This window comes from Genypterus blacodes, unplaced genomic scaffold (assembly GCF_046128005.1).
Source record: "Genypterus blacodes isolate CSIRO-AG114 ecotype Tasmania unplaced genomic scaffold, CSIRO-AGI_Gbla_v1 ptg000361l_1, whole genome shotgun sequence".
In the NCBI taxonomy this organism is placed as follows: domain Eukaryota; kingdom Metazoa; phylum Chordata; class Actinopteri; order Ophidiiformes; family Ophidiidae; genus Genypterus; species Genypterus blacodes.
The window spans coordinates 137,501-160,000 of record NW_027467144.1 but is presented as its reverse complement, the minus strand read 5'-3'; the positions used below and the strand labels follow the sequence as shown (position 1 = coordinate 160,000).

Genomic DNA, 22,500 nt, shown 5'->3' with positions numbered 1-22,500 from the left:
GGCGGGGAGCGTCAGCCCGGGAGTCCGCCTGTCTGTCTGCCTGCAGACGGTAAGACAAAGCGGGATGAAGCAGCTGCCAAACGGCGTTTAAACACCGAGTCACGGTGCCGACACGCACCGTCTCATCACGGCAGAGTCCCGTTAATGTGCGTCCAGGTGCCGCCGGTGTCCGGTGGGACAGCGGAGACGCGTTACTGTCACATTCTTTATTCTTATCAGCACCGTTACTGCGCCATTATCAGCGCTGTTGTGATGGGTAATGTTCTTACTGCTGATGGTCTGTTTGCTTGTGTTGGCTCATAGGAATCATGCTGGGACAGAAGGACACATAGAGCAGGACAACATTAAACACAACACAGACACAACAAGACATCTGGAGGACATCACAAATATAAAGACAGAAAGGAGACATTTGGAGACACAAATCAGGGCCACATGGTAACTGGAGACAGCAAGAGACACAGATAAGACCCAGAGGAGACATCTGGGACATAAAAAGACCAGGAGGACACAATGAGACACAAAGAAGGGACATGTTGAACTGGGACCTTTGACATAAATAGGACAGAAAGTGATTTGGGTGAAGTAAGAAGACTTAAAGGGGACATGAAGAGACACAAGATGTGTTAGGAGACATTTGGGCTCATTAAAGACATAAAGAAGGTCATTTGAGTGACATAAAGAAGACGTGTGAATAGTCTCAACTCACAGAAGACAAAGAGACAAACAGGATATGTGGAGTATGTAAATAAATTGGAGGACATTTAAAGACATAAATAAGACCCTTCATATAATAATAATAAGACATTTAAAGCTCCTTTTTCACATAAAGAAGACACTCAAAGGCCACAAAGAGACATAACAGAACGTAGGGGCACATCAGGAGGACAGAATGTTATTGGTGGACGGAGAAGGATCTTCAGTATCGCCTCCTCACTAACAGCTTGGATGTAAACAAGAACTATAGGAGGACATGACGTCCCTGAAGTGGACCCGTCTTCCTGTCCCGGTGTCCTTGGTGCGGACGGTCCTGGTCCTGGCGCTGTGTCGGGCGGCAGCAGCGGGCCGCTCAGATAGGACAATGAGTTTGGAGGAATACGTGGCCGCCACAGTGAACGCCACGGTGCTGGACGGCAAGGGACACGCCGTCCACATGATGAGCTCTGAGGACGGGAAGTACGGACAGAACTCACCCAAGATGGACATCAGGGGCATCGTGATCGCACCAGCAGCCCACCTCGGAGGTAAGAGTGACACACACACACACACACACACACCTCAGGTCAGTCTCAGTGATAAATGTCGTGTAACGTCGTGCCTGGCTATCTGCTGGAAAACATAAATGACCACGGCCACAGTGGAACACGCCACAGTGGAACACGCCACAGTGGAACACGCCACAGTGGCCTGGTGGCGATGCAGCAAGAAGGTCGTCAGTTTGAATCCAGCCTGCCCGGCTTTCATCCCCCCTACACACACACACACAAACACTGATTTGCCCGTAGGTGTGGATAAGTGTGTGATGTCCTCTGTCCTCTGTGTGTGAGCGCTGTGATAGGCTGGTCCAGGTCCTGACCCTAAACCTGTCCAGGGTCTGCAGGTCCCCTAAACCCCCCCCCCCCCAATCCTGTCACTCACACTTTAACTCTAGATTAAACATTAGTGCAGCCTCTTCTTCACGTGTTTGTTCTCGCACTGCCAGTGTTTCGCTCCATCTTTGTGAGGAAAAGCCACATTCCTGTTGTCATGACGGCAGACAGATGATGCGTGCTCATGTGTTTTATCTAACAGGGATCATACAGGTAGATGTTGTGACAAAGAGCAGCAGATGTCACGTACCCTGTCTGTCCCCTGATGTTTCAAAGTGACAGGATGGACTTTCTGTCATTCATTCATGTTGTTTCTTTAACATGTTGCATTTCAAACACTTTGGGAGTTTGGGAGCAATTTCTTCCCCTGATTGTTTCCTCTGCTACCATCACTCCATGAAGTGTCTCTGCTCACGTGTGTGCGTCCTGAGTGATCAATCTGTGAGCAGCCAATGAAATCATCTCTCTGATAAATGAGTTAGTCTGACAGAAAGCAGAGCAGCTTCACTCTGATTCAGGGCTGAAATGCTTCTTCCCCCTGCTTTAACTGCAGCCAGAGACGATTTAGTGAAACTTGTAACATTTTTTATAGATTGTCCGGCAAGTTTATGGCCGTGTGTATCAGTGAGAGCAGAGAGTGTGTGTGTGGGGTCAGAGGGGGGTCAGTGTGAGGCCGACAGAGCAGAGCCTGAAGCTGAGGCTCACAAGTGATCACATCCCTCCATGTTTCACCTGAGAACACTGCAAAGCTTTACAATGATGATGTAATGATAATATCCCGATCATCCTGTTTCTGTTTATTTCACAATAATCATCACTTATTATACGGCTGCTTACCAAGGAATCGTTTCACACAGTACATTAACTTTAATGAATTTGATTACAAGCTTCTGATGAGCGAAACAGTCCCGGTCGTTACTCTGTGCTAGCTTAGCAACTGTGCTGCTACGTAAACAGAGACAGCTGCCTGTTCAGAGTTCAAGTACATTTCCTTTATTTCTGAAGAGTAACTGGATGATTTACAGGATGTAGACGTTTGAAGAGTGTGAAGAAGAGAAGAAGGCATGGCTGGTTTAGCTGTAATGCTAGTTTGTAGCTGGCAGGGAATGTTAGCAAAGATACTTATGAAACAGCAGCAAACACTAAGGTCAGAGGTTGTTTTATAGAATTTAATACATCCAAACGTCTCTTTATTACAGTAAACTTCATGAATCATCCAGCGAGATGTCTCTTAATTATTTATTGGATTTCACTGGAGAGATTAGAGACGTGTGAGGGCCGAGTTTAGCTTGGGTCCTGGTTTTCTAAGGTTTAATCACGACTTTCATCCTCAGTGATGGGACTGAGTGTCAGATAGTGAGAGGTCCTAAGGTGTAACCTTATGAGTGTCATAAGGTCTTGGTGCCCTGTGACCTTTGCCCTCCTCACAGTGGGGTTATTGGCTGTGTTGTTTCTGTCCGGTGGGAGCGGTGTCGTCTTCCCAGCGTGAGGGCGACCCGGGCGTCTCATCAGCTTACAGGAAGACTGAAAACAGAGACGGCGCCTCTGAACCCCGACAGCTGCACGCGCCGCATGGGTGGGGCCGGAGGGTCAATGGTTGCCATAGGAACGGACACTTTTGATACACTTGCTGTTCCAATTAAAATGAGAGCCCTTAGCTGTGTATGCTTCCATATTAATATCACTACGTCATCAATACACCAATACATGTGATGATGTCATGGAGTGAACACTGGGCCGTGTACAGGTCAGTCACACGCTATCATGGTAACTCTGGGTTACTAACGTGTTAACTCTGGGTCAGTAACATGATGGTTCTGGTTTGATAACTTTGTGTAATAAACGTGGTAACTCTGGTTTGTGCGTCCTGACCCATATTTCCTGTTTGTATGTGCTTGTAGTGATGTGTAGTGGAGACACTGCAGAGGCTCCATCCAGGCTGCTGAAGGTCAGAGCGTCTCTGCTCTGAAGTCTCAGATTACACTGGGTGTCCAAGGACACTGCAGCTGCTGGATGGAGCTCGGGCCTCCATCTTCCTCTGAACGAACGCTGCTGCCTCCTCTGCCCTCAGGCTTCCTGCTGTAAACAGCTCTGGAATCTCAGCTCCACTATAAAATACTGAATTTGTTTGCCTGATGCAGCGTGGGGGGGCCAGGTCCTCTAATGTGAGCTCATACTGTCACAGTGGAACATTCTGACATTTTATGGAAAACTAAATTAGAACCAAGGGTTGTTGTCTCCTTTAAAGACTTAAAATGCCAGCAAGGCCAAATGAAGACTCTTGTTCATCAGCTTTAAACCATCAAATAGTGACGGACAGGAGTTTACATCTTGCACAGGGTATAAAGTAACAACATAAAAGACTTTATTACAGTACATCAGTATGTTTGGGGTATAACCTGTACTTTACTTTTTACTCCACTCTATTTTGAAGCTGATTTACTGTGTGGAGCCTAAAGGGAGCATGGATATCCAGAGTGACGCTCATGGAGATGTGACAGCAAACCAGGAAGTGATTATCTTTACATACTTTTCATACTTTAGGTTTAATGTGTAAGCTTACATATCAGGTTAGAGATGTGTTGATGTGGTTGAGGGGTTCTGCTACTGTGCTTTTGAGGAAAACAAAAAGAGATGATAAGGGGACTTCCAGGTTCCCTGAAATAAAGACCATACCCCAAACTGTCCACTGAGTGGCACTGTAGCTCTGGGCAAATGGAAGGGGTGAGTTACTGTCCTTACCCATAGGAGTTCCCTCCCCGCTGACTGCAGCTCTCCTGATAACAAATGTGTATTATATGAGATGCTGACTGACTCTCAGTACAACAAAAATTGTGCAGACAGTGTGTATGTGGTTGTTGAAGCCGGTAACCTTGGAGCTTTGTTTGCCCCTGATGTGGTCTGCATCACCTTGGGCACTGGTCACATGACTTTGGGGAGCAGCCAATCAGAATGAAGCATCTCGTGTCTGTCTTGTCTTGTTTTCTGGTCTTGTGGCTGTGAGGAAGTGATGTCACTAGAGAGGTGTTGAAGCTAATTACAGCACTCTGAGAGTCCACGTGGTGAATGACCCAGGCAGAGCAGAGCATGCTGGGACGCTGGCTAATTAATCCCTCCCTCCTGCTGAGAAGTGAGCAGAAACAGAGTGGAGCTGAACTGCAGCTGCTATTTGTCTGCAGCTCAGCTTCTGTTGAAAAACAAGAATAACCCTGGAGTTCATGTTGTGTCCCCGTTAAACACTTTGATTCAACAGAGTCTCTTCACCTTTGACCTGCTAAGATAAGATGGAGCAATGACAGAGCATTACTTTGAGGTGTGCATTAAGAGAGCCATGTTGTATTCACTGTATGATGAGCTGGAGGATTACCATAGTTACTCTAACAACACCACCAGGTGAATGTGGAGCTGCTCCCACTGTCACGTGTTTACATGGAACACAGCTTCTTTGGTCATTGCATGAAGCTAGCTTGACCAAATTGCGATTTCCATCATAATTTGATGAATTGTGTGACTCTCACACTGATAGTCAAGTGTAGTGGTTATACAGTATGCAGGAACCTCTCAGTAACCATGGTAACTGTGTCTCCTCAGTGGTGGACCGGCAGGGCTGTGACCCAAACACGCGCTTCCTGGTTCCACCTCGAACTGTCCACTGGGTGGCGCTGCTGCAGAGAGGAAACTGCACCTTCAAAGAGAAGATCCTGAAGGCCACCGCCTTCAACGCCACCGCCGTCCTCATCTACAACAACTCCACCGACAAGACCGTCATGATGGGACATGAAGGTCAGACTGGAAGCACAATCTCTACACACAAACACACTTATCTATGATGTCACACAACATAGCTAAGATTAGATTTGCCACAATGCAGACAAATGTAATCACCTTTAATGACTTTGCCATTAAATTCAGCTGTGCATTATTAACATCAGACTCAGCAGAGGCTCAGAGTCAGCAGAGCCTCAGAGTCAGCAGAGACTCAGACTCGGCAGAGACTCAGACTCAGCAGAGGTTCATACTCAGCAGAGACTCAGACTCAGCAGAGACTCAGCAAAGGCTCAGGGTCAGCAGAGATTCAGACTAAGCAGAGGCTTCATAAGAGACAGAGACTCAGACTCAGCAGAGACTTAGCAAAGGCTTAGACTCAGCAGAGACTCAGACTCGGCAGAGACTCAGACTCGGCAAAGACTCAGACTCGACAGAGGCTCAGACTCGGCAGAGGCTCAGACTCGGCAGAGGCTCAGACTCAGCAGAGGCTCAGACTCGACAGAGGCTCAGACTCGACAGAGGCTCAGACTCAGCAGAGACTTGGCACAGACTCAGACTCAGCAGTCTGCGGTGTCCCAGCAGCTGCTCAGTGATTCAGGCTTGAGGCTGAGCTGTCAGTTTAGCTGTGAGGAATCGGCCGTGCTGACTAGAACTTTATGAGCAGATGCTAAGTGAACGCAGCTGAAGGACGTTCAGTTATCCTCAGTCTGTGACAGGACTGGATGAGGACCGACAGTGCCTGAGTCCAATCCTGGAGAGGACATTTTGCTGAAGCTGCTGGCGTAACGCACGTTTCTTAGTTTGGAGCCAAAGCATCAGATGCAGCCTTTGTTATATAATCACAACATCAGAGTGCAGGTATTACATCACCTGGGCTGAAGAGGACGGCTGGTGCTTTCAGTTCTGTTCCTTCATGTTTACAGTGGAAACAAGAACCAGTGTGTGTGTGTGTGTGGCACAGCGACGCTCTGATGTCAGATAAACAAAGAGCAGATAAGATCATGGAGACACCTGATGCTCTGACTTACAGACATCTTATAAAGTGTCGGGATTTAGGGGAAATCAACAACTGAACTTTTATCACATGCTTTGTTTTTGTAGGTTGTAGGGTTCAGGGTCAAAGGTCGTACGGGAATATGTTTGTATCTGACGAAAGTAAAGTTCAGATGTGATCAGAGCCAGAACACTTCAGCTATAAAAGAGGCGTGGCACAGCCGGCCAATCAGAACAGAGGGGGGTGGGGCTTCAAGTCACAGCATCTTCAACTGCCTGTTTCACTCAGTGTGGACAGTGGTGCTGTAGCAAGGGAGAGTAGAAGTCGATCAGTGGGTGTGTGACACATTACAGCAGTGTGGAGGTTTAAAATAGACCTCAATGAAGAAAAGACCACAGGAGTGTGTGTGTGTGTGTGTGTGTGTGCGTGTGCGTGAGCGTGAGTGTGAGTGTGTCAGTTTGAGTGTGCGTGTGCGTGTGTCAGTGTGATTGTGTGTGTGTGAGTGTATCAGTTTGAGTGAGTGTGTGTGTGTGTGTGTGAGTGTGTGTGTGTGTGTGTGTGTAGCACATTTATAACAATACCATCTGGCCCAAAGTACAGCAGCCAGTAAAATGATCGATTCCCCTGAAAAGAGGAAAAGAAGGAGGTCTGTCTGTCCTCAGATCGATGCCTCTGTCTAAATATAGAGAAAAGTGTCACTAATTGATGAGGTCACTCTGACCTCAGTGTGTGTGTGTGTGTGTGTGTGTGCACGTGCTGCAGTGTATAAATATTTCAGTTAATATGCTGATGTGCTGCTGAAATGTGCTGTGAGAGTCAGAGTGATGATGAAACAGCAGCAGAGTCTTTGAGTCTGTGCTTCATCTTCTATGTGCTGATAGCATTGATCTGTGATTGGCTGCTACCTACATCACACACAGAACTTGTGTGTGTGTGTGCGTGTGCGCGTGTGTGTGTGTGTGTGTGTTTGTGCGTCTGTGTGCGTGTGTGTGTGTGCGCGTGCGCGTGCGTGTGCGTGTGCGTGTGCGTGTGCGTGTGCGTGTGCGTGTGTGTGTGTGTGTGTGTGTGTGTGTGTGTAGAGAGCCGCTTAGTCACTCTGATCAATAAAGCTTCATATCAGCCTCCAGCTGCCCCCTGCATAACTCACACTCACACACACACACAGACTCACACACACACACACACACACACACACACACACACACACAAACACACAGTCAGGGCCTGATCTGATGTTAGAAGGCAGATTTCTTCATATTATTTGTAAAGAACAGGAGACGAGGCACAGCACCGTTGTGCACACTGAGTGACAGTGCAGCAGATCCTCCTCAGCAGAGTTTAGCAGCTTCACCTCCTGGGTGCTGCTCTGACATGTGAGGAATGTGCTGTCTGAATGAGGACCGACTGGAGACTGGCCCGGTCTGACAGCACCCAGGGGTGTGGCCCGGTCTGACAGCACCCAGGGGTGCAGCCTGGGTGGAGCCTGGGTGGAGCCTGGGTGCAGCCTGGGTGGAGCCTGGGTGGAGCCCGGGTGCAGCCTGGGTGGAGCCTGGGTGGAGCCCGGGTGCAGCCTGGGTGCAGCCTGGGTGGAACATGGTATCACTGTAGATCTCATCCACAGTGACTCAGAGCTTCAGCTTCAGATGGATCCTCTTCATGTCCTGACAGCTTCACTCCTCAGGTGTTTACATGTTTACACACAGGTCAGGTCAGGTTAGTGTGGAGCTCAGAGCTCTGCCAGCTTAGAGCTCTACAGGAACACCAAGGACCAAGGAACAGGATACCTGAGTCCTGATCCTGTGAGTCTTGATCCAGTGAGTCCTGATCCAGTGAGCCCTGATCCGGTCTGGTCCGGTCCACAGAGAGGATGGCTCTGTCTCATCCAGGCTGTATTGTAGATTGATGTCTTCAGTTGTGTGAGCGTCTCCATAACGCCGCTGTTACACAATGTGCCACGTACACCCAGAGGACAGAGGAGCACTATCGATCCCCTGAATGTAAACGCTTCCATGGCCTCTTTGCTTTTAATGGCAGTGAGGATAAATACAGAGGTGAGGAAGAGAAACAGAAGCAGGGCAACAGGTGGAGCGCTCAGACGGGCGGGGGAGGAGTCACACAGAACAACAACACATGTACACATGTGTTTACTTAGAGAGAGAAGAAGAAGAAGGGCTGGGAACATTAGCACATTAGCACATTAGCCCGGTGCTACCGGCTGCAGGGTTCCTTGTACACCTGGTATCTTGCAGGTCTTTGCAGGTCTTTGCAGGTCTTTGCTGGTCTAACTTCCTGTTTGCCCGTGCAGGTACGGGTGAGACGGTGGCGGTGATGATCATGGAGACGTACGGGAAGGAGATCCTGGCCCACCTGGAGAGGAACCTGACCGTCATCGCCACAGTGATGGTCGGCCAGCGCAGCGGCAACAAGAACATCAACCGGGGCTCGCTGGTCTTCGTCTCCATCTCCTTCATCGTTCTGATGATCATCTCCTCCGCATGGCTCATCTTCTACTTCATCCAGAAGATTCGCTACACCAACGCCAGAGACCGCAGCCAGGTAACGCCCCCTCCTCTTCCTCCTCCTTCCCCCCTCCTCCTCCTCTTCCTCCTTCCCCTCTCCACCCTCCACCTCATCCTCTTCCTCCTCCTCCTCCTCCTCTTCCTCCCCCCTCCTCCTCTTCCTCCCCCTCCTCTTCCCCTCCTCCTCTCTCTCCTCCTCCCCCTCTTCTCCCTCCCCCCTCCCCCCTTCTGCTCCTCTTCCTCCCTGCTGTTCAGAGGAAGCAGTCATTAAACTTTGATGAGTTGAGTCTCTGCTGAAAGCTTAATGGAACAGTGGGTGGTGCCCCCCCCCCCCCCCTGTGTAATTCAACCCTCCACCAAGGACGCTGCTCTTCATCCTCTGGAGTAAACAGCCACCATCTGCTGCAGCCACACCTTCATCTCACCTTTCAGAGCTCTACAGCTCCTGACCCTCATTAGCCAGCCAGCTAACAGCTAGCATCCAGCACAAAGATCAGACATGGCCACCACGACTTCAGAGAGGCCGAAGGTCAGAGGTCAAGAAAACAACCATGAAGCTAACGGCTCCTAAAACCAAAAGTGTGTGTATGTGTGTGTGAGAGGTCATGAACACACACACACACACACACACCTCTCTGCAGTAATAAATGATGCTGCAATATGCAATTGTGCAATTATGCTTAAATGTGTTAAATAACCTGAACGTGCACTTCCTGCTGCGGTCAAACTGAACTCTGAGACCAGAGAGACACGATAGACACGAGAGAAACCAGAGACACGAGAGAGACTAGAGACATGACAGAGACCAGAGACATGAGAGAGACCAGAGACACGAGAGAGACCAGAGAGACTAGGCAGACTAGAGAGCTACAGATGTCATGAGTCACATGGAGCTGCTGGTGTGAGATGAGACACAGCCCACTGTCTCACTGTCTCACTGTCTCACTGTCTCACTGTCTCACTGTCTCACTGCCCCTGCTGCTCCTCCAAAACTTAGTAAAGTGACTCATAGAGGCAGTGACCTCTGTGTCTCTGCATGTCAGCTCTGCATGTCCTCAGGGACCGTTTGTCCTTTAGTACTCACCTTCATCTCCCTCTGCCTCTTTCCTCTGTTTATACTCCTCTCTCACTGTCTGTCTGTATGTCCGTCCATCTGTCTGTCTGTCTGTCTGTCTGTCTGTCTGTCTGTCTGTCCGTCCGTCTGTCTCTCTCTCTCTGCAGCGTCGTCTTGGTGACGCTGCTAAGAAGGCCATTGGTAAGCTGACGACGAGGACGGTGAAGAAAGGAGACAAGGTAAGGAGACGGACAGCTGGGGTCCTGATGTCCTCTCCCATTGAAGCTCCCAGTGTAGTGCTGAAGCTGAGGGTCTCTGGGTGTTTCAGGCTGAGGGTCTCTGGGTGTTGCAGTGTTCAGAGTGACAGGTGGACGCTGTGAGACGTGATGAGGCCCAGAGGACAGAGGACTGTGGAGGGCTCTGTTATTTACGGCCTCCGTCCTCAGGTCCTGACAGCTCCAGATGAAGCGGTCAGAGTGATCCATGGCGACTGTTGGATCGCTGTAGTCGAGCGCCATTAAAGGGGTCGGAGGTCATGGGACATAGGCGTGAGGAAGGCAAACATGTGATGAAGGAGAGGGAAATATAAATCACAGCTGACAACAGAGAGAAACAGAGAGAGAAGGAGAGAGGACAGACCAGAGGGTCACCTAGAGGGTCACCCAGCTCCTCTCTTCCACCTGCTGGAGCTCAGGCCAGCTTCCTGTTGGCACCCTCTGTGTTTCCTGTTAGAACCCTCTGTGTACATTGTGTTTTTGTGCTCCGTTGGTGAAGACTGAAGCTCAGCATCGGGTTTGAATTGGGTCATATTAAGTGTGTGTGTGTGTGTGTGTGTGTTGTAGGAGACAGACCCGGACTTTAACCATTGTGCGGTGTGTATCGAGGCCTACCAGCTGAACGACGTGGTTCGCATTCTGCCGTGCAAGTGAGTCTGACAACACGGAACACACCAACACGTGTGTTCATGAAGGCATCGTGTTCAGTATCCCCAGCATCCATCCATGTCGATCATAACTCACTGCAGCTTCCTGTTCTGGTTCTCCTGCTCAGCCCACCAATCACATCAACACAAAGTCTATCTCTACATTAAAGTGGAGGCTTGGCCTGACTCCAGTCCAGCTGCAGCTCCACTCCACCTGATCAAGGATTCATGTTACACTGCTATGATTCACCCTCAGGCCCAGCTTGATCTTGAGAGCACAAACAGATGATGAGTCAGCCCCCCCACCTACACACACACACACACACACACACACCCTCACCTCGGGGGTCATGAGCACTGACAGGTAGATGGATGCTTACAGACCCAGAGCTGCCACACATCCAAACGCTCTCTTGTTCACTTGTGAGTAATGATGCACATTAAACTGTCTCTCTGCCTGTCTCTCTCTCTCTGCCTGTCTCTCTGCCTGCCTGTCTCTCTATCTGTCTCTCCGTCTGTCTGCAGACATGTCTTCCATAAGGTGTGTGTGGACCCCTGGTTGAACGAACACTGTACCTGCCCCATGTGTAAACTCAACATCCTCAAAGCGTTGGGCATCATGGTGAGTGACCCCGTGACCCCGTGACCCCCTGACCTTTACTGCTGAGTCACAGAGTCTGTGTATGATTGACTTCTTTATTGACTCGCTGCAAAGTCAAAATGAAGTCCAGCTCCAGCCCCAGAAGGCTCAGTGATGCTTGAGCGTTCTGTGACTTGCCCCTGAGCGGCGTCTCAAAGGCTCACAGCTGTGTTGATGCCTTTCAGGCCAGCCTGCCCTGTGTGGACAGCGTGGTGTTGGACGTGGAGCGTTTGGGCGTCAATCAAGCGTCCAGCAGCCAGAGGACGACCATGGGTGACAGCAGCCAGCCGTCCATCAGCCTGGAGCCGCTCAGCCCCCCCCACTCTGAGGCCACGCCCAGGACGCCAGCTGACATCACCATCGCTGTGACCAGTAAGACATACATGTCCTTCATCTGTCTGTTTCCTCCTCTCCTCTCCTCTCCTCTCCTCTCCTCTCCTCTCCTCTCCTCTCCTCTCCTCTCTTCTCTTCTCTTCTCCTCTTCTCTCTTCTTTTCTCCTCATCTCCTCCCCTCTCCTCTCCTCTCCATCTCCTCCTTACCTTCATGATGTCCACCTTTCTTTCTCCCTTTCCTCTCCATTTCTTTCCCCTGCTCTTTTGCCTTCCTGCCTGTGAGTTAACTCCTCCTCTTCCTGTTGGTCTCTCCTCAGGCGGTGGTCACTTCTTCAACAGGAACTCCATGTCTCCTCGCAGCATGGTCTGTGAGATGGAGCTCCCAGACATCCAGGCCTCGCTCGACCTCTACGACGACAACAAGTCCTGAGGATTGTCGTCATGGTTACGATCCCCCCTCCCCCTCCCTCCTTACTGATGGAAGCCGAAGTGTCTCCTGGGTGGGGGCCGGGGGGCCGGATGATGACGACCTTGACGGACCTTTGAACATCATTTCTTCCATCAGACTTTCTTCCACTGAGGAATATAAACATAGTCGGGGAGAAGGACAGACGGACAGACGGATGGATGGAGGTCCTGGTCTTACCTACTTCCTGTTAGTCTGATACTGAAGCTGATCCTGTAGGAGGCGGAGCCAGCAGCCAGGAACACGTACAACTCAGGAACCAAAAACCCTTCATGACAAAACAGAGACGATAGACAGACAAAGCTACAGAGTTCATAAAGAGGTTCCTGGGGAGTCTTAGAAAGGTCCCTGCAGCATCCATCAAGATTACTTAAACATTTCAGGGTTCAGGAAAAGATTTCTCTGGCAATATTCCAGAGATTTCAAATGTTTACTTGAATGTCCTGAAATGTTCTCAGAAAAGTGCTGCAGTTCCTAAAGAGGTTTGAACCTTTCTGACTCTCCTGATACACAAAGAAGTCCCCTGAAATGTTCCTGAGTTCCTAACAGAGCTCCTAAAAAACGTTTTTGGATCCTGTGTGTCTGGAAAAGTTTCAGGTTCTTGATAAAGAGGTCCCTGCTAAAGTACTAGTGGTCAGAAAGGACTGCCATTCTTTCCATTAGCAGTCTTCTTGAGGGTCTTTGGTTCCAGGAGACACCAACCACAGAGATCTTCCCAGGTCTTTACATTCAATCCTGGCCAGAGAAGAACCTGTGACAAACCGGTCTGACAGACAGGCCCAGAATCCAGACGAGGTGTTTACAGACGCCTCCAGTCAGTCTGAAGCTGCTATGGAACCCCTGGTCCGTTTCTTCATGCAGGAATCCTTCAACTGGATTCAATGATTTATCTTCAGAAATGACAGCAGTTCAATTCTGGTCAAAGTTTAGAAAAACACCAAAGAAATAAATCAAGCATTACAATACAGACAGACTCTAAACCGCTAAGGTGGGTAATCTGGCCCCCCAGTCCTAGATATGAGCACCAGGTGCAGATCCTACTGATCCAGATTCAGATCCCATGATAGTGAGTTCTGGCTTGAAGGCTGTTGTCATCCTTCATCTCTGCTACCATCTAGTGGTAACCAAGTGTTAGCACAGGACAAACCGCATCAAAATGATTAACTTAACTATGATCCTCATCCTAATCTGCTCTGGTGTTCTTGACCCGCAGCCGTCCTTCACCTTCATGCCTCTTAACCTCCATCAGTATAATGAGATGATGTTCATCTGTAGGTGTTATCAGAGGACATCTGCACATGAAGGCTATAAGTTATCAGTCATGTGTAGATCACCAGGCCTGTAGAGACATTTACACTTTAGAGACCATAACACAGATATAAAATACAGTTTCTATTAACCCGGACTCATAACACCGTAGTAGATCAATGCATTCGTCAGCTCCAACCTAAAAAAGCTCAATCTCCAGTCAGGTGTTTGCTGCATTTCCATTGGCTATTTAAAGACGCAGCAGTGGGTGTTATCCTGTCAGCACGGCGGTGATGTTATCGGAGCGTTCCTGGGTCCTCTGCGCTCCTGCCGGCTCCAGTATCAGCTTTGGTTCCTCCTGAAGACCTCTACCTCCATCCTTCCACAGTCCCTCACCTGTAAATACGACCGAGTCGCGTCCGGTATCGGCTTCCGGCCGCTCCGACGGCCTCCGCTGGTTCTTCCTGATCCACTTCCTCTCTGCCCGACAGACCAAAAACAGGGATCAGAGAGTCAAACCCCAAACCTTTGTCCTCTGTACAGACACTGGAGGAAATGTGAACTGTAAACAGTGTTAACTCTTCCTGTAGCCAAACACACTTTCCCTGTAGTGCAAAGAGACATTTTAATTCAGGGAGCAGTCAGACATTTAGAGAAGTCCTCTGCTCTGTCTGTCACCCAGAGTCAGAGGAGGAGAGGATGGATTTCATTTGGATCTCTCCTGGGTGTCTCTGATTTTGGATACGACTGCGATGTGATTTCTCCAAATGTCCGACTCCTCTTGTAAAGTGTATTCAAACAGCTTATGAAATACCCTCAGCGTATACTAATCAGACCCCAGGAAGGGGCTCCAGTATATACAGCATTATACAATCTATATACATGACAGAATATAGCTCTGAAGTGGCCTATTAAAGCACCCTTTCTGATTTTGTTTCTCAGCCAAGTGGAGAAGTTTGTGCTTCTGTTTCATGTCCCTTTGTGTTCCTATCTTTGTATTTGATGTATTATGATGATGACGGCGGCGACCATGATGATGATGATGAAGATATGAAAGAAGGAGGATGTTTGTCAGGCTTTCGGTTCACTGTGTCTCTTACAGTACTGCCTCAGCATTAAAAGTGTCATTATTGCCTTCCTGCAGCAGCGTCACTGATTGAGTTACCAGACTGAACACGTATTATGACTGAACCAAAGTGATGAAAGGTTACATTTAGCTTCCAACTCTATTTACATAAACAGTAGAGCAGGAAGATGAGCTGTTGGCCTTCACTTTGTTCAGATCATTGAATTGAAACTTCCCAATCCCAGCTGTTAACATCACATACGTTATGTCACTGGACCAAGGTTCAGTCGTATTGTGAGAGGCCAGACGTTGTCACCTTACTGGGCCGAGTCCCACTGTTTCTGGTTGAACTGGATGAGCTCTGAGTCCTGGTTCCTGTGTGTGGCGTTGGCATGTTCTCTGTGTATCTGCGTGGGATTTACACCCCCATCCATACCCACCTTAATGCACGTCAGGTTAATCACTCCTGCCATTGCCCTTGACCAAAGCACTAGGTGACCTGGAGGAGATCCCTGGGTATTGCGGCTGCCCACCGTCCCTAAAAGTTAGGACTGGTTATGCAGCGTGTCAGCATTCTTGTACAATGACAAATAAAAAGAGTCTTCTTCTTCAAAGTCATTGTTGTCACTGGCTGAAGGTTGAGGTTCTGACCCAGGACCAGCATGTTACTGTGCCAGTGAGCAACAGTTACTGATTCAGTAGCTAACTGTGTCTCTACTTCAAAGTTATTTACTGGGCCAAAGTCACCATGGTCATGTTATCCTGAGCTCTCACTTGCTTCTTGTCAGTGATGCCACTCTGAGCAACAGCAGGAATACATAGAGAATGATACACACACTGAAGACAATTTAATCATATCATTTCACTTCTGCAAACAAAGGAAAAACAATCAGCAGCAGCCATTAGTGGTGATTTGGTGCAAGTCTCCATTTCAATGTTACTCTTTCTGCATATACTGGGTCTTTAGCGCCCTCTGCTGGTTCCATTCTCTTCTGGACAAACGGTTCAGAGACACAATAACAAAATACAGTTTCCTTAACTTAGTTGAAGAATATCTGTGAAAAAGTCCAGACTTCCCTGATGACAAACATCATTTATAAACCAGTTCCAGTTGCAACATTTGGCAACATTGGTAACATTTGGCATGAGTCAATTTCCCTTTGAAAGGATTTTTACGATCATGAGAAGAAGAGATGCTGCCTGCAGCTGAATGAAGAGGAGGTGAGGTGTGTCCGCATTGCTACACTCAAACTGTTGCAGACTCGTGTTTAGTTGTGAGATATAAATGCCTTTTAATTTTACAGCAGCTCTATCAATATTATATCAACGTACAATGACAGTTTTGCTGGGATTTTTTTCTATTAGATAAGAGGATCGTTTTGAGAAAGAAAAATTAGGAATGAAATCATTTCTATGAATTGTATACGCCACTTAAGCTAAACTGTATAATTTTAGGTGGACAATCTTCTTCTTCTAATTAGGGAACCACGATCAAGTCCATTCATAATGCTCGACTTCTGATTTTATAATCAAATTAAATGTTCTAGTTTTCTGTTTATGGTTTGCCTCTGACGCAATGACGCAGCGCACAGCGAGGGGGCGTGGTCATTACGTCATACCCGGAAGCGTTCCCAGTCAGCAGGTCGCAGACGACAACAACAACATCGGCAGCGGAGGATCGGACATGAACCTCCGCTCACACACGGCTGAGAACCAGGACACACACGGCCTTCCTCTCCCGTTCGAGCCGCCAAGTCCCCGGGCTGTGTGCAGGCAGGAGCGGCTCTGAAGATGTGGCTCAGCCCGGAGGAGGTGCTGCTGGCCGGGGCGCTCTGGGTGTCCGAGCGGGCCAATCCCTTCTTCGTCCTGCAGAGGAGGAGAGGCCACGGCCGCGGAGGAGGACTCTCCGGTAAATACACGCGTTTAAGGCACAATGCGGTTCACTTTGACACGAACCGGGTGTCGGTTCTGGTTCTGGTTCGGGTCGTGTTGTTTCCGGGGAGCTCGAGCTGTCTATGAGGCTCTGGACCCGCACAGCTAACAGCTAGCAACAGCTGGCTACTGCCAAGCTAATCATGTTTACGACGAAGAAGAAGAAGAAGAATCACTTTGTCAGCTGTTTGTAAGTCACAGTGACAGCTTACACTCATAAACAGCTGATTTAGTCTGGTTCCTTCTTCTACAGAGTTCATACAGAGTAAACTACTTTACACACCACATCCACTCATAGAATAATAGATCAATAATAGAACACAGCTCAGATAATAACCCTACATGTATATACACTATATCTATACCACTGTGTGTGTGTGTGTGTGTGTGTTACATTATAGTGGGAGGCATTATTGGGACCAACCTAGGCCCCCCTCCCCCATAATGACATCATGCATGTTGTCACAGCTGCACTTCCATAATAACAGAATGATGTCTGACATGATGATGTGAAGAAGCAGCAGCTTGTCTCAGCCATGATGATGATGCTGCTGCTCCCTGCCTGGGTCAAAGGTTAGGGGTCAAGCCAGTGTGTGAGTCGGCGTTGTGTTTGCTCACAGCGCCTCCTCCAGGAGGAGCAGAGGGACGCTCTGCTCCTCCTGGTGAGAGGAAGCTTGATCTGTGAGCGTTACACAACCTGCTGCACTCAAACTCAACGCCTGCTAAATGTCCAGATGTTGCTCTTCTCTAAAGAAGGAAGGTGACTCAGCATGATTCAGCTCTGATACAAACCGAACACACACACACTACTGAATGTGCCTGGAGTCACACACGGCTCAGTGTGTGTGTGTGTGTGTGTGTGTAGTCTGACTGTGCACATCATCAACCAAGAGTTATGGTTATGTGTATGTGTAACAGGCTGCAGTTAGTGTGTGTGTGTGCTGGTGTGTGTGTGCTGGTGTTTGTGTTTGTGTGCTGGTGTGTGTATCAGTGTGTGTGTGTGTGCGTACAGCTTCTGTGTGAGCTGATGATGATGAGCGACCACTCACATTTCTCACATTGTTCCAGTAAATTAGATTTTCCTGTCTGAGCTGTGAGTCTGTCCTGTTTAAATGTTTTATAAAGGTCTGGTCACAGAAACATGCGTGTGTGAGCACAGAAAGGTGTGTGTCATGTGTCATGATATGTCAGGCGTGTAGGTTCCAGTCATGTGACTCTACCGTGTCCCTGGCTCTCTGGAGGTGTGTGTTGGTTGTGTTGTTGCTGTTGAGTGACACATCTCCAGTCAGCTGACACCAAGTGACCGTTGACCCAGATCCAGCTGAGTCCAGGTTTCTGTGGCTCATGCGTGTCTCCAGGCTGCACTCGCTCATGCTGACCTGTTCTGGTGTCTGCAGGTCTCCTAGTCGGGACTCTGGATGTGGTCCTGGACTCCAGTGCCAGAGTGGCTCCTTACAGGATCCTGCTGCAGACCGCAGACTCCCAGATCTACTGGAACATCGCCTGTGGTGAGTGAGCAGGACTCAGACTCCACCCCTCTGGGCTCTGGGGGGGTTTGTGTTGTTGTGTTGTGTTGTTGTTTGGCTTTTCTTCACTGTCTGTTGTGGTTGGGTCCTCCAGGTTCGTCCAGGAAGGAGATCACGCAGCACTGGGATTGGCTGGAGAGCAACCTGCTGCAGACCATCTCCATATTTGACAACGATGAAGACGTGATCACCTTTGTGAAGGGGAAGATCTCTGTGCGTCCTCCTGCTTCTGAAGCTCAGACCACCTCATGTTCTCCTGTGTGCTCCTGGTACTGATCCCTGTCTCCTCCTCCTCCTCACAGGGCATCATCGCCGAGGAGAACAAGCTGAAGCAGGCGGAGGAAGAGGAGGATTCTGGGAAGTTCCGGGAGGCGGAGCTTAAGATGCGGAAGCTGTTTGGGATGCCAGAGGAAGAGAAGCTGGTCAACTATTACTCCTGCAGCTACTGGAAGGGCCGCGTGCCGAGGCAGGGCTGGCTCTACCTGTCAATCAATCATCTGTGCTTCTACTCCTTCCTCCTTGGCAAAGAGGGTACGAGCCCCCGATCACAGCCTGGCTCAGCCACGCCCCCTGCTGGGACAAACCTGATTAACCATGTTGTCTCCTTTATTTTGATCCTGTTTCCTGTTTCCTCCGCTCCTCTTCATTGTCCTCCCTGTCCTCCTTCTTCCTGTCCTCTCCCTCCTCCTCCTCCTCCCTCAGTCACTCTGGTGGTGCAGTGGACAGATGTGACCCAGCTGGATAAGAACGCCACCCTCCTGTTCCCTGAGAGCATCCGTGTCAGCACACGCAGCACCGAGCATTTCTTCTCCATGTTCCTGAACATCAACGACACCTTCAAGCTGATGGAGCAGCTGGCCAACATCGCCATGCGGCAGCTGCTGGACAACGAGGGCTTTGCTGCTGATCGCTCGCTACCCAAACCCTGCAAGACCCTGAAGAACGTCTCAGCGCTGAAGAGGTCCCACTCTGACTCATACTTTCACATGATGCCATGGTGGAAGAAGTTGAGACTTGAGGCTAAAAGTCCAGATCCCAGGCTTGTGTGAATAGGAGGCATTAAGTTTGCAGTTTGAAAACATGAGTTCGGCTTAGAAGATGATGTCATCATAGCAGCTGTGGAGGAGTGTTAGTGTTGTGTGTCTGAGCCCTCTTTGTGAGGCTCAGAATTTATCAATCGACCCTTGTATTACTGATGTGGTTTTAGCTCTGAGGCTGATTTACAGGCATGATTAGTGTTTTCAAACCTGAACACCCTGAACAGTGAGCCTGTCCCTGTGGAGCCCTGTGACTCTTTGACTCCGCCTCTTCTTCTTCTCTGGTGTCCTTTGTTTCCGTGGCGCTGACCTCTGACCCGCACTCCTCCTGTGCTGCAGGGATTTGGACGCTCGGGCCAAGAACGAGCGTTACCGCGCCATGTTCCGCCTGACGCAGGACGAGCGCCTGGACGGACACACTGACTGCACGCTGTGGACGCCATTCGCCAAGATGCACGTGGTCGGCCAGCTGTTCATCTCCAACAACTACATCTGCTTCAACAGCAGAGAAGAAGACCTGTGTCAGCTGATCATCCCGCTGCGAGAGGTACACACACACACACACACACACACACACACACACTACCTCTAACACAGTGGTGAGTCTTTACCCATCATGCTCTGCTCCTCAGGTGTCCATCGTGGAGAAGGCAGACAGCAGCAGCGTCCTGCCGTGCCCCGTCTCCATCAGCACAAAGAACAAGATGAACTTCCTGTTCGCTAACCTCAAAGACAGAGACTTCCTGGTCCAACGCATCTCTGACTTCCTGCAGCGAACCCCAGAGAGCACCTGGGGCGACACCAACCCTCTGTCTCTGATTGGCCAGGCGGTGTGTCATTCATCTAGCCCCGCCCCCTTCACCCGAGTGTCTCTGTCTGTCTTGTCTCCATGGTGACGCCGTCTCTCCTTGTCTCCTCAGGGCTCCCCCGGCCTCCCCTCCTCCTCTGCAGGGTCAGACTCTGTCCAGAGGGGGCGCCACTATCACCCCGCTCTGCCCACAGCCAGTCAGGGTCTGCTGCAGCTCTACCAGAGCGACGCTCCAGAGGACCTGGGGCCTAAAGCTGTGAGTCTGTGCTCTGCCTCCTAGCTGCTCTGTGACCTCTGACCCCTCTATACTGAAGTGAGCTCCTCCTCTGTTCCTCCAGATGAAGGAGAAGATGAAGGAGGAGTCGTGGAACATCCACTTCTCTGAGTTTGGTCGGGGTGTGTGTATGTACCGGACCCCCAGAACCAGAGAGCTGGTTCTCAACGGCATCCCAGAGCGCCTCAGGGGGGAGCTCTGGCTGCTCTTCTCCGGTAACTCAGAGCTCACCCGAAGGTTTCCATGGCTACTGTCCATCTGTTTATCCATTCTGTCATTGGTTCATTCATGCATGTGAGGGTCGTCGGTCTGTCTGTCTGTCTGTCTGTCTGTCTGTCTGTCTGACGTGGTTGTGGTCTGTATTTGTGTTCAGGCGCCCAGAACGAGATGGCGACCCACCCTGGTTACTATGGCGACCTGGTGGACCAGGCCATGGGTCTGTGCTCGTTGGCGACGGAGGAGATCGAGCGAGATCTTCACCGCTCCATGCCGGAGCACCGCGCCTTCCAGAACGAGATGGGCATCGCCGCTCTGCGCCGCGTTCTCACCGCCTACGCTCACCGCAACCCAGGCATCGGATACTGCCAGGTACCAGCACGCCATCATCACGCCACGGGACAGGAAACACCACACACACAAGCTGACATCAGGGCCAAACCATGTCAGGAGGAAATAAGTTACACAATCATTTTGGGAAATGAGGTCATTGCATATTTACCTTTGCTCTCTCTCTCCCCCTCTGTCTCTCTCTCTCTCTCCCTCTCCCTCTCTCCCTCTCTCTCTCTCCAGGCGATGAACATTGTTACCTCAGTGTTGTTGTTGTACTGTACGGAGGAAGAAGCTTTCTGGCTGTTGGTGGCGCTGTGTGAGCGAATGCTGCCAGACTATTACAACACCAGGGTCGTAGGTCAGTGCCGAGTGTGTGTGTGTGTGTGTGTGTGTGTGTGTGTGTGTGTGTGTGTGTGTGTGTGTGTGTGTGTGTGTGTGTGTGTGTGTGTGTGTGTGTGTGTGAATGTGTGTGTAACAGCAGTTTGTCTTGTTGTCCTGCAGGGGCGCTGGTGGACCAGGGTGTGTTTGAGGAGCTGACCCGGGCCTTCCTCCCTGTGCTGTATGAACACATGCAGGACCTTGGCGTCATCTCCACCATCTCTCTGTCCTGGTTCCTCACTCTCTTCCTGTCCGTCATGCCCTTCGACAGCGCCGTGCTGCTGGTGGACTGCTTCTTCTACGAGGGCATCAAGGTCACCTTCCAGGTCAGAGGTCACCGCCGCAGACCCGTGGCGCAGTGTGGCAGTGTCCCCGCAGATGACCTTCATGTTCCTCTCCTGTCTGTACCTGCAGGTGGCGCTGGCTGTGCTCAGTGACAACATGGTAGCTCTGCTGTCCTGCAGTGACGAGGGAGAGGCCATGACCATCCTGGGCCGGTGAGTCAGCTGAGCCACAGAGACACAGAGCTGAGGGGGTCCAGGGGGTCCAGGGGGTCCAGGGGGTCCAGGGGGTCCAGGGGGGTGAGGGAGTAAAACTCTGTGTGTGTGTGTGTGTGTGTGTAGGTATCTGGATAATGTTGTGAACAAGCAGACGGTGGCTCCGCCCATCCCTCACCTCCACGCCCTGCTGACCAGCGGAGACGAGCCGCCGCCTGAGATCGACGTGTTTGACCTCATCAAGTCGTCCTATGAGGTTTGTCCTGTCCGCTCTCTGAGGGCGTCGGCCTCGGTGTTTGTGTTTGGGTCTGTAGCTTGATTCCCTGTCTGTCTGTCTGTCTGTCTGTCTCTCTGTCTATCTGTGAGCAGAAGTTTGGCAGCCTGCGCTCTGACGTCATCGAGCAGATGAGGTTCAAACAGAGGTTAAAGGTCATCCAGTCGCTGGAGGACACGGCCAAGAGGAGCGTGGTGGGTGACGTGCTCTGAGCCAGTGTTGCCATGGTAACGCAAGAACAGAATGAACAGATGATTAAGTGTGTGTGTGTGTGTGTGTGTGTGTGTGTGTGTGTGTGTGTGCAGGTCAGAGCCATGATGACAGAGTCGGCCTTCAGTATTGAGGAACTTGAGGAGCTCTACTGCCTCTTTAAGGTTTGAACACTGAGACTCTGCCTTTGTCTTTGGAGCCTTGAATGATAAGTTCTGAGCCTGACACAGTGATGTTGTGGTCAGAGAGACTCCATGGTGATGATGGGCTGAAACTGTAAAGACTGTCCTGTCATGGGCTCAGAACTTCTCAGTCGTCCTCTGTGCTGTCCCGTGTCTTTGTGTCTTTGTGTCTTTGTGTCTTTGTGTCTTTGTGTCTTTGTGTCTTTGTGTCTGTGTGTTTGTGAGGAGCATCAG

At 50.1% G+C, this 22,500-nt stretch overlaps 2 protein-coding genes across 3 annotated transcripts in view; both read left to right on the top strand.

Annotated features, from left to right (window-relative positions):
- rnf130 (ring finger protein 130) overlaps positions 1-14,666 on the top strand; it is a 14,940-nt gene extending 274 nt beyond the window's left edge. Inside the window, exons 1-9 of one of the 2 annotated variants that reach the window (XM_076138329.1) lie at positions 1-49; positions 304-1,244; positions 5,181-5,372; positions 8,657-8,907; positions 10,092-10,163; positions 10,767-10,849; positions 11,372-11,468; positions 11,672-11,858; positions 12,137-14,666. The exon at positions 1-49 is cut by the window's left edge and continues 274 nt beyond it. In XM_076138329.1, the coding sequence (XP_075994444.1) occupies positions 974-1,244; positions 5,181-5,372; positions 8,657-8,907; positions 10,092-10,163; positions 10,767-10,849; positions 11,372-11,468; positions 11,672-11,858; positions 12,137-12,249 (1,266 nt within the window). In that variant the 5' untranslated portion in view covers positions 1-49; positions 304-973 and the 3' untranslated portion in view covers positions 12,250-14,666. The other variant, XM_076138331.1, reaches the window with a different exon arrangement.
- A 1,559-nt stretch (positions 14,667-16,225) lies between these two features.
- The window catches only part of tbc1d9b (TBC1 domain family member 9b), an 11,579-nt gene continuing 5,304 nt past the window's right edge, over positions 16,226-22,500 (top strand). Inside the window, exons 1-16 of the mRNA XM_076138341.1 lie at positions 16,226-16,508; positions 17,929-18,039; positions 18,152-18,270; positions 18,360-18,588; positions 18,760-19,018; positions 19,434-19,641; positions 19,727-19,924; positions 20,015-20,158; positions 20,241-20,391; positions 20,550-20,764; positions 20,966-21,083; positions 21,227-21,429; positions 21,518-21,600; positions 21,727-21,856; positions 21,970-22,068; positions 22,180-22,248. Coding sequence (XP_075994456.1) covers positions 16,391-16,508; positions 17,929-18,039; positions 18,152-18,270; positions 18,360-18,588; positions 18,760-19,018; positions 19,434-19,641; positions 19,727-19,924; positions 20,015-20,158; positions 20,241-20,391; positions 20,550-20,764; positions 20,966-21,083; positions 21,227-21,429; positions 21,518-21,600; positions 21,727-21,856; positions 21,970-22,068; positions 22,180-22,248 — 2,454 coding nt within the window. The 5' untranslated portion in view covers positions 16,226-16,390. The remainder of the gene's footprint in view (positions 16,509-17,928; positions 18,040-18,151; positions 18,271-18,359; positions 18,589-18,759; positions 19,019-19,433; positions 19,642-19,726; positions 19,925-20,014; positions 20,159-20,240; positions 20,392-20,549; positions 20,765-20,965; positions 21,084-21,226; positions 21,430-21,517; positions 21,601-21,726; positions 21,857-21,969; positions 22,069-22,179; positions 22,249-22,500) is intronic.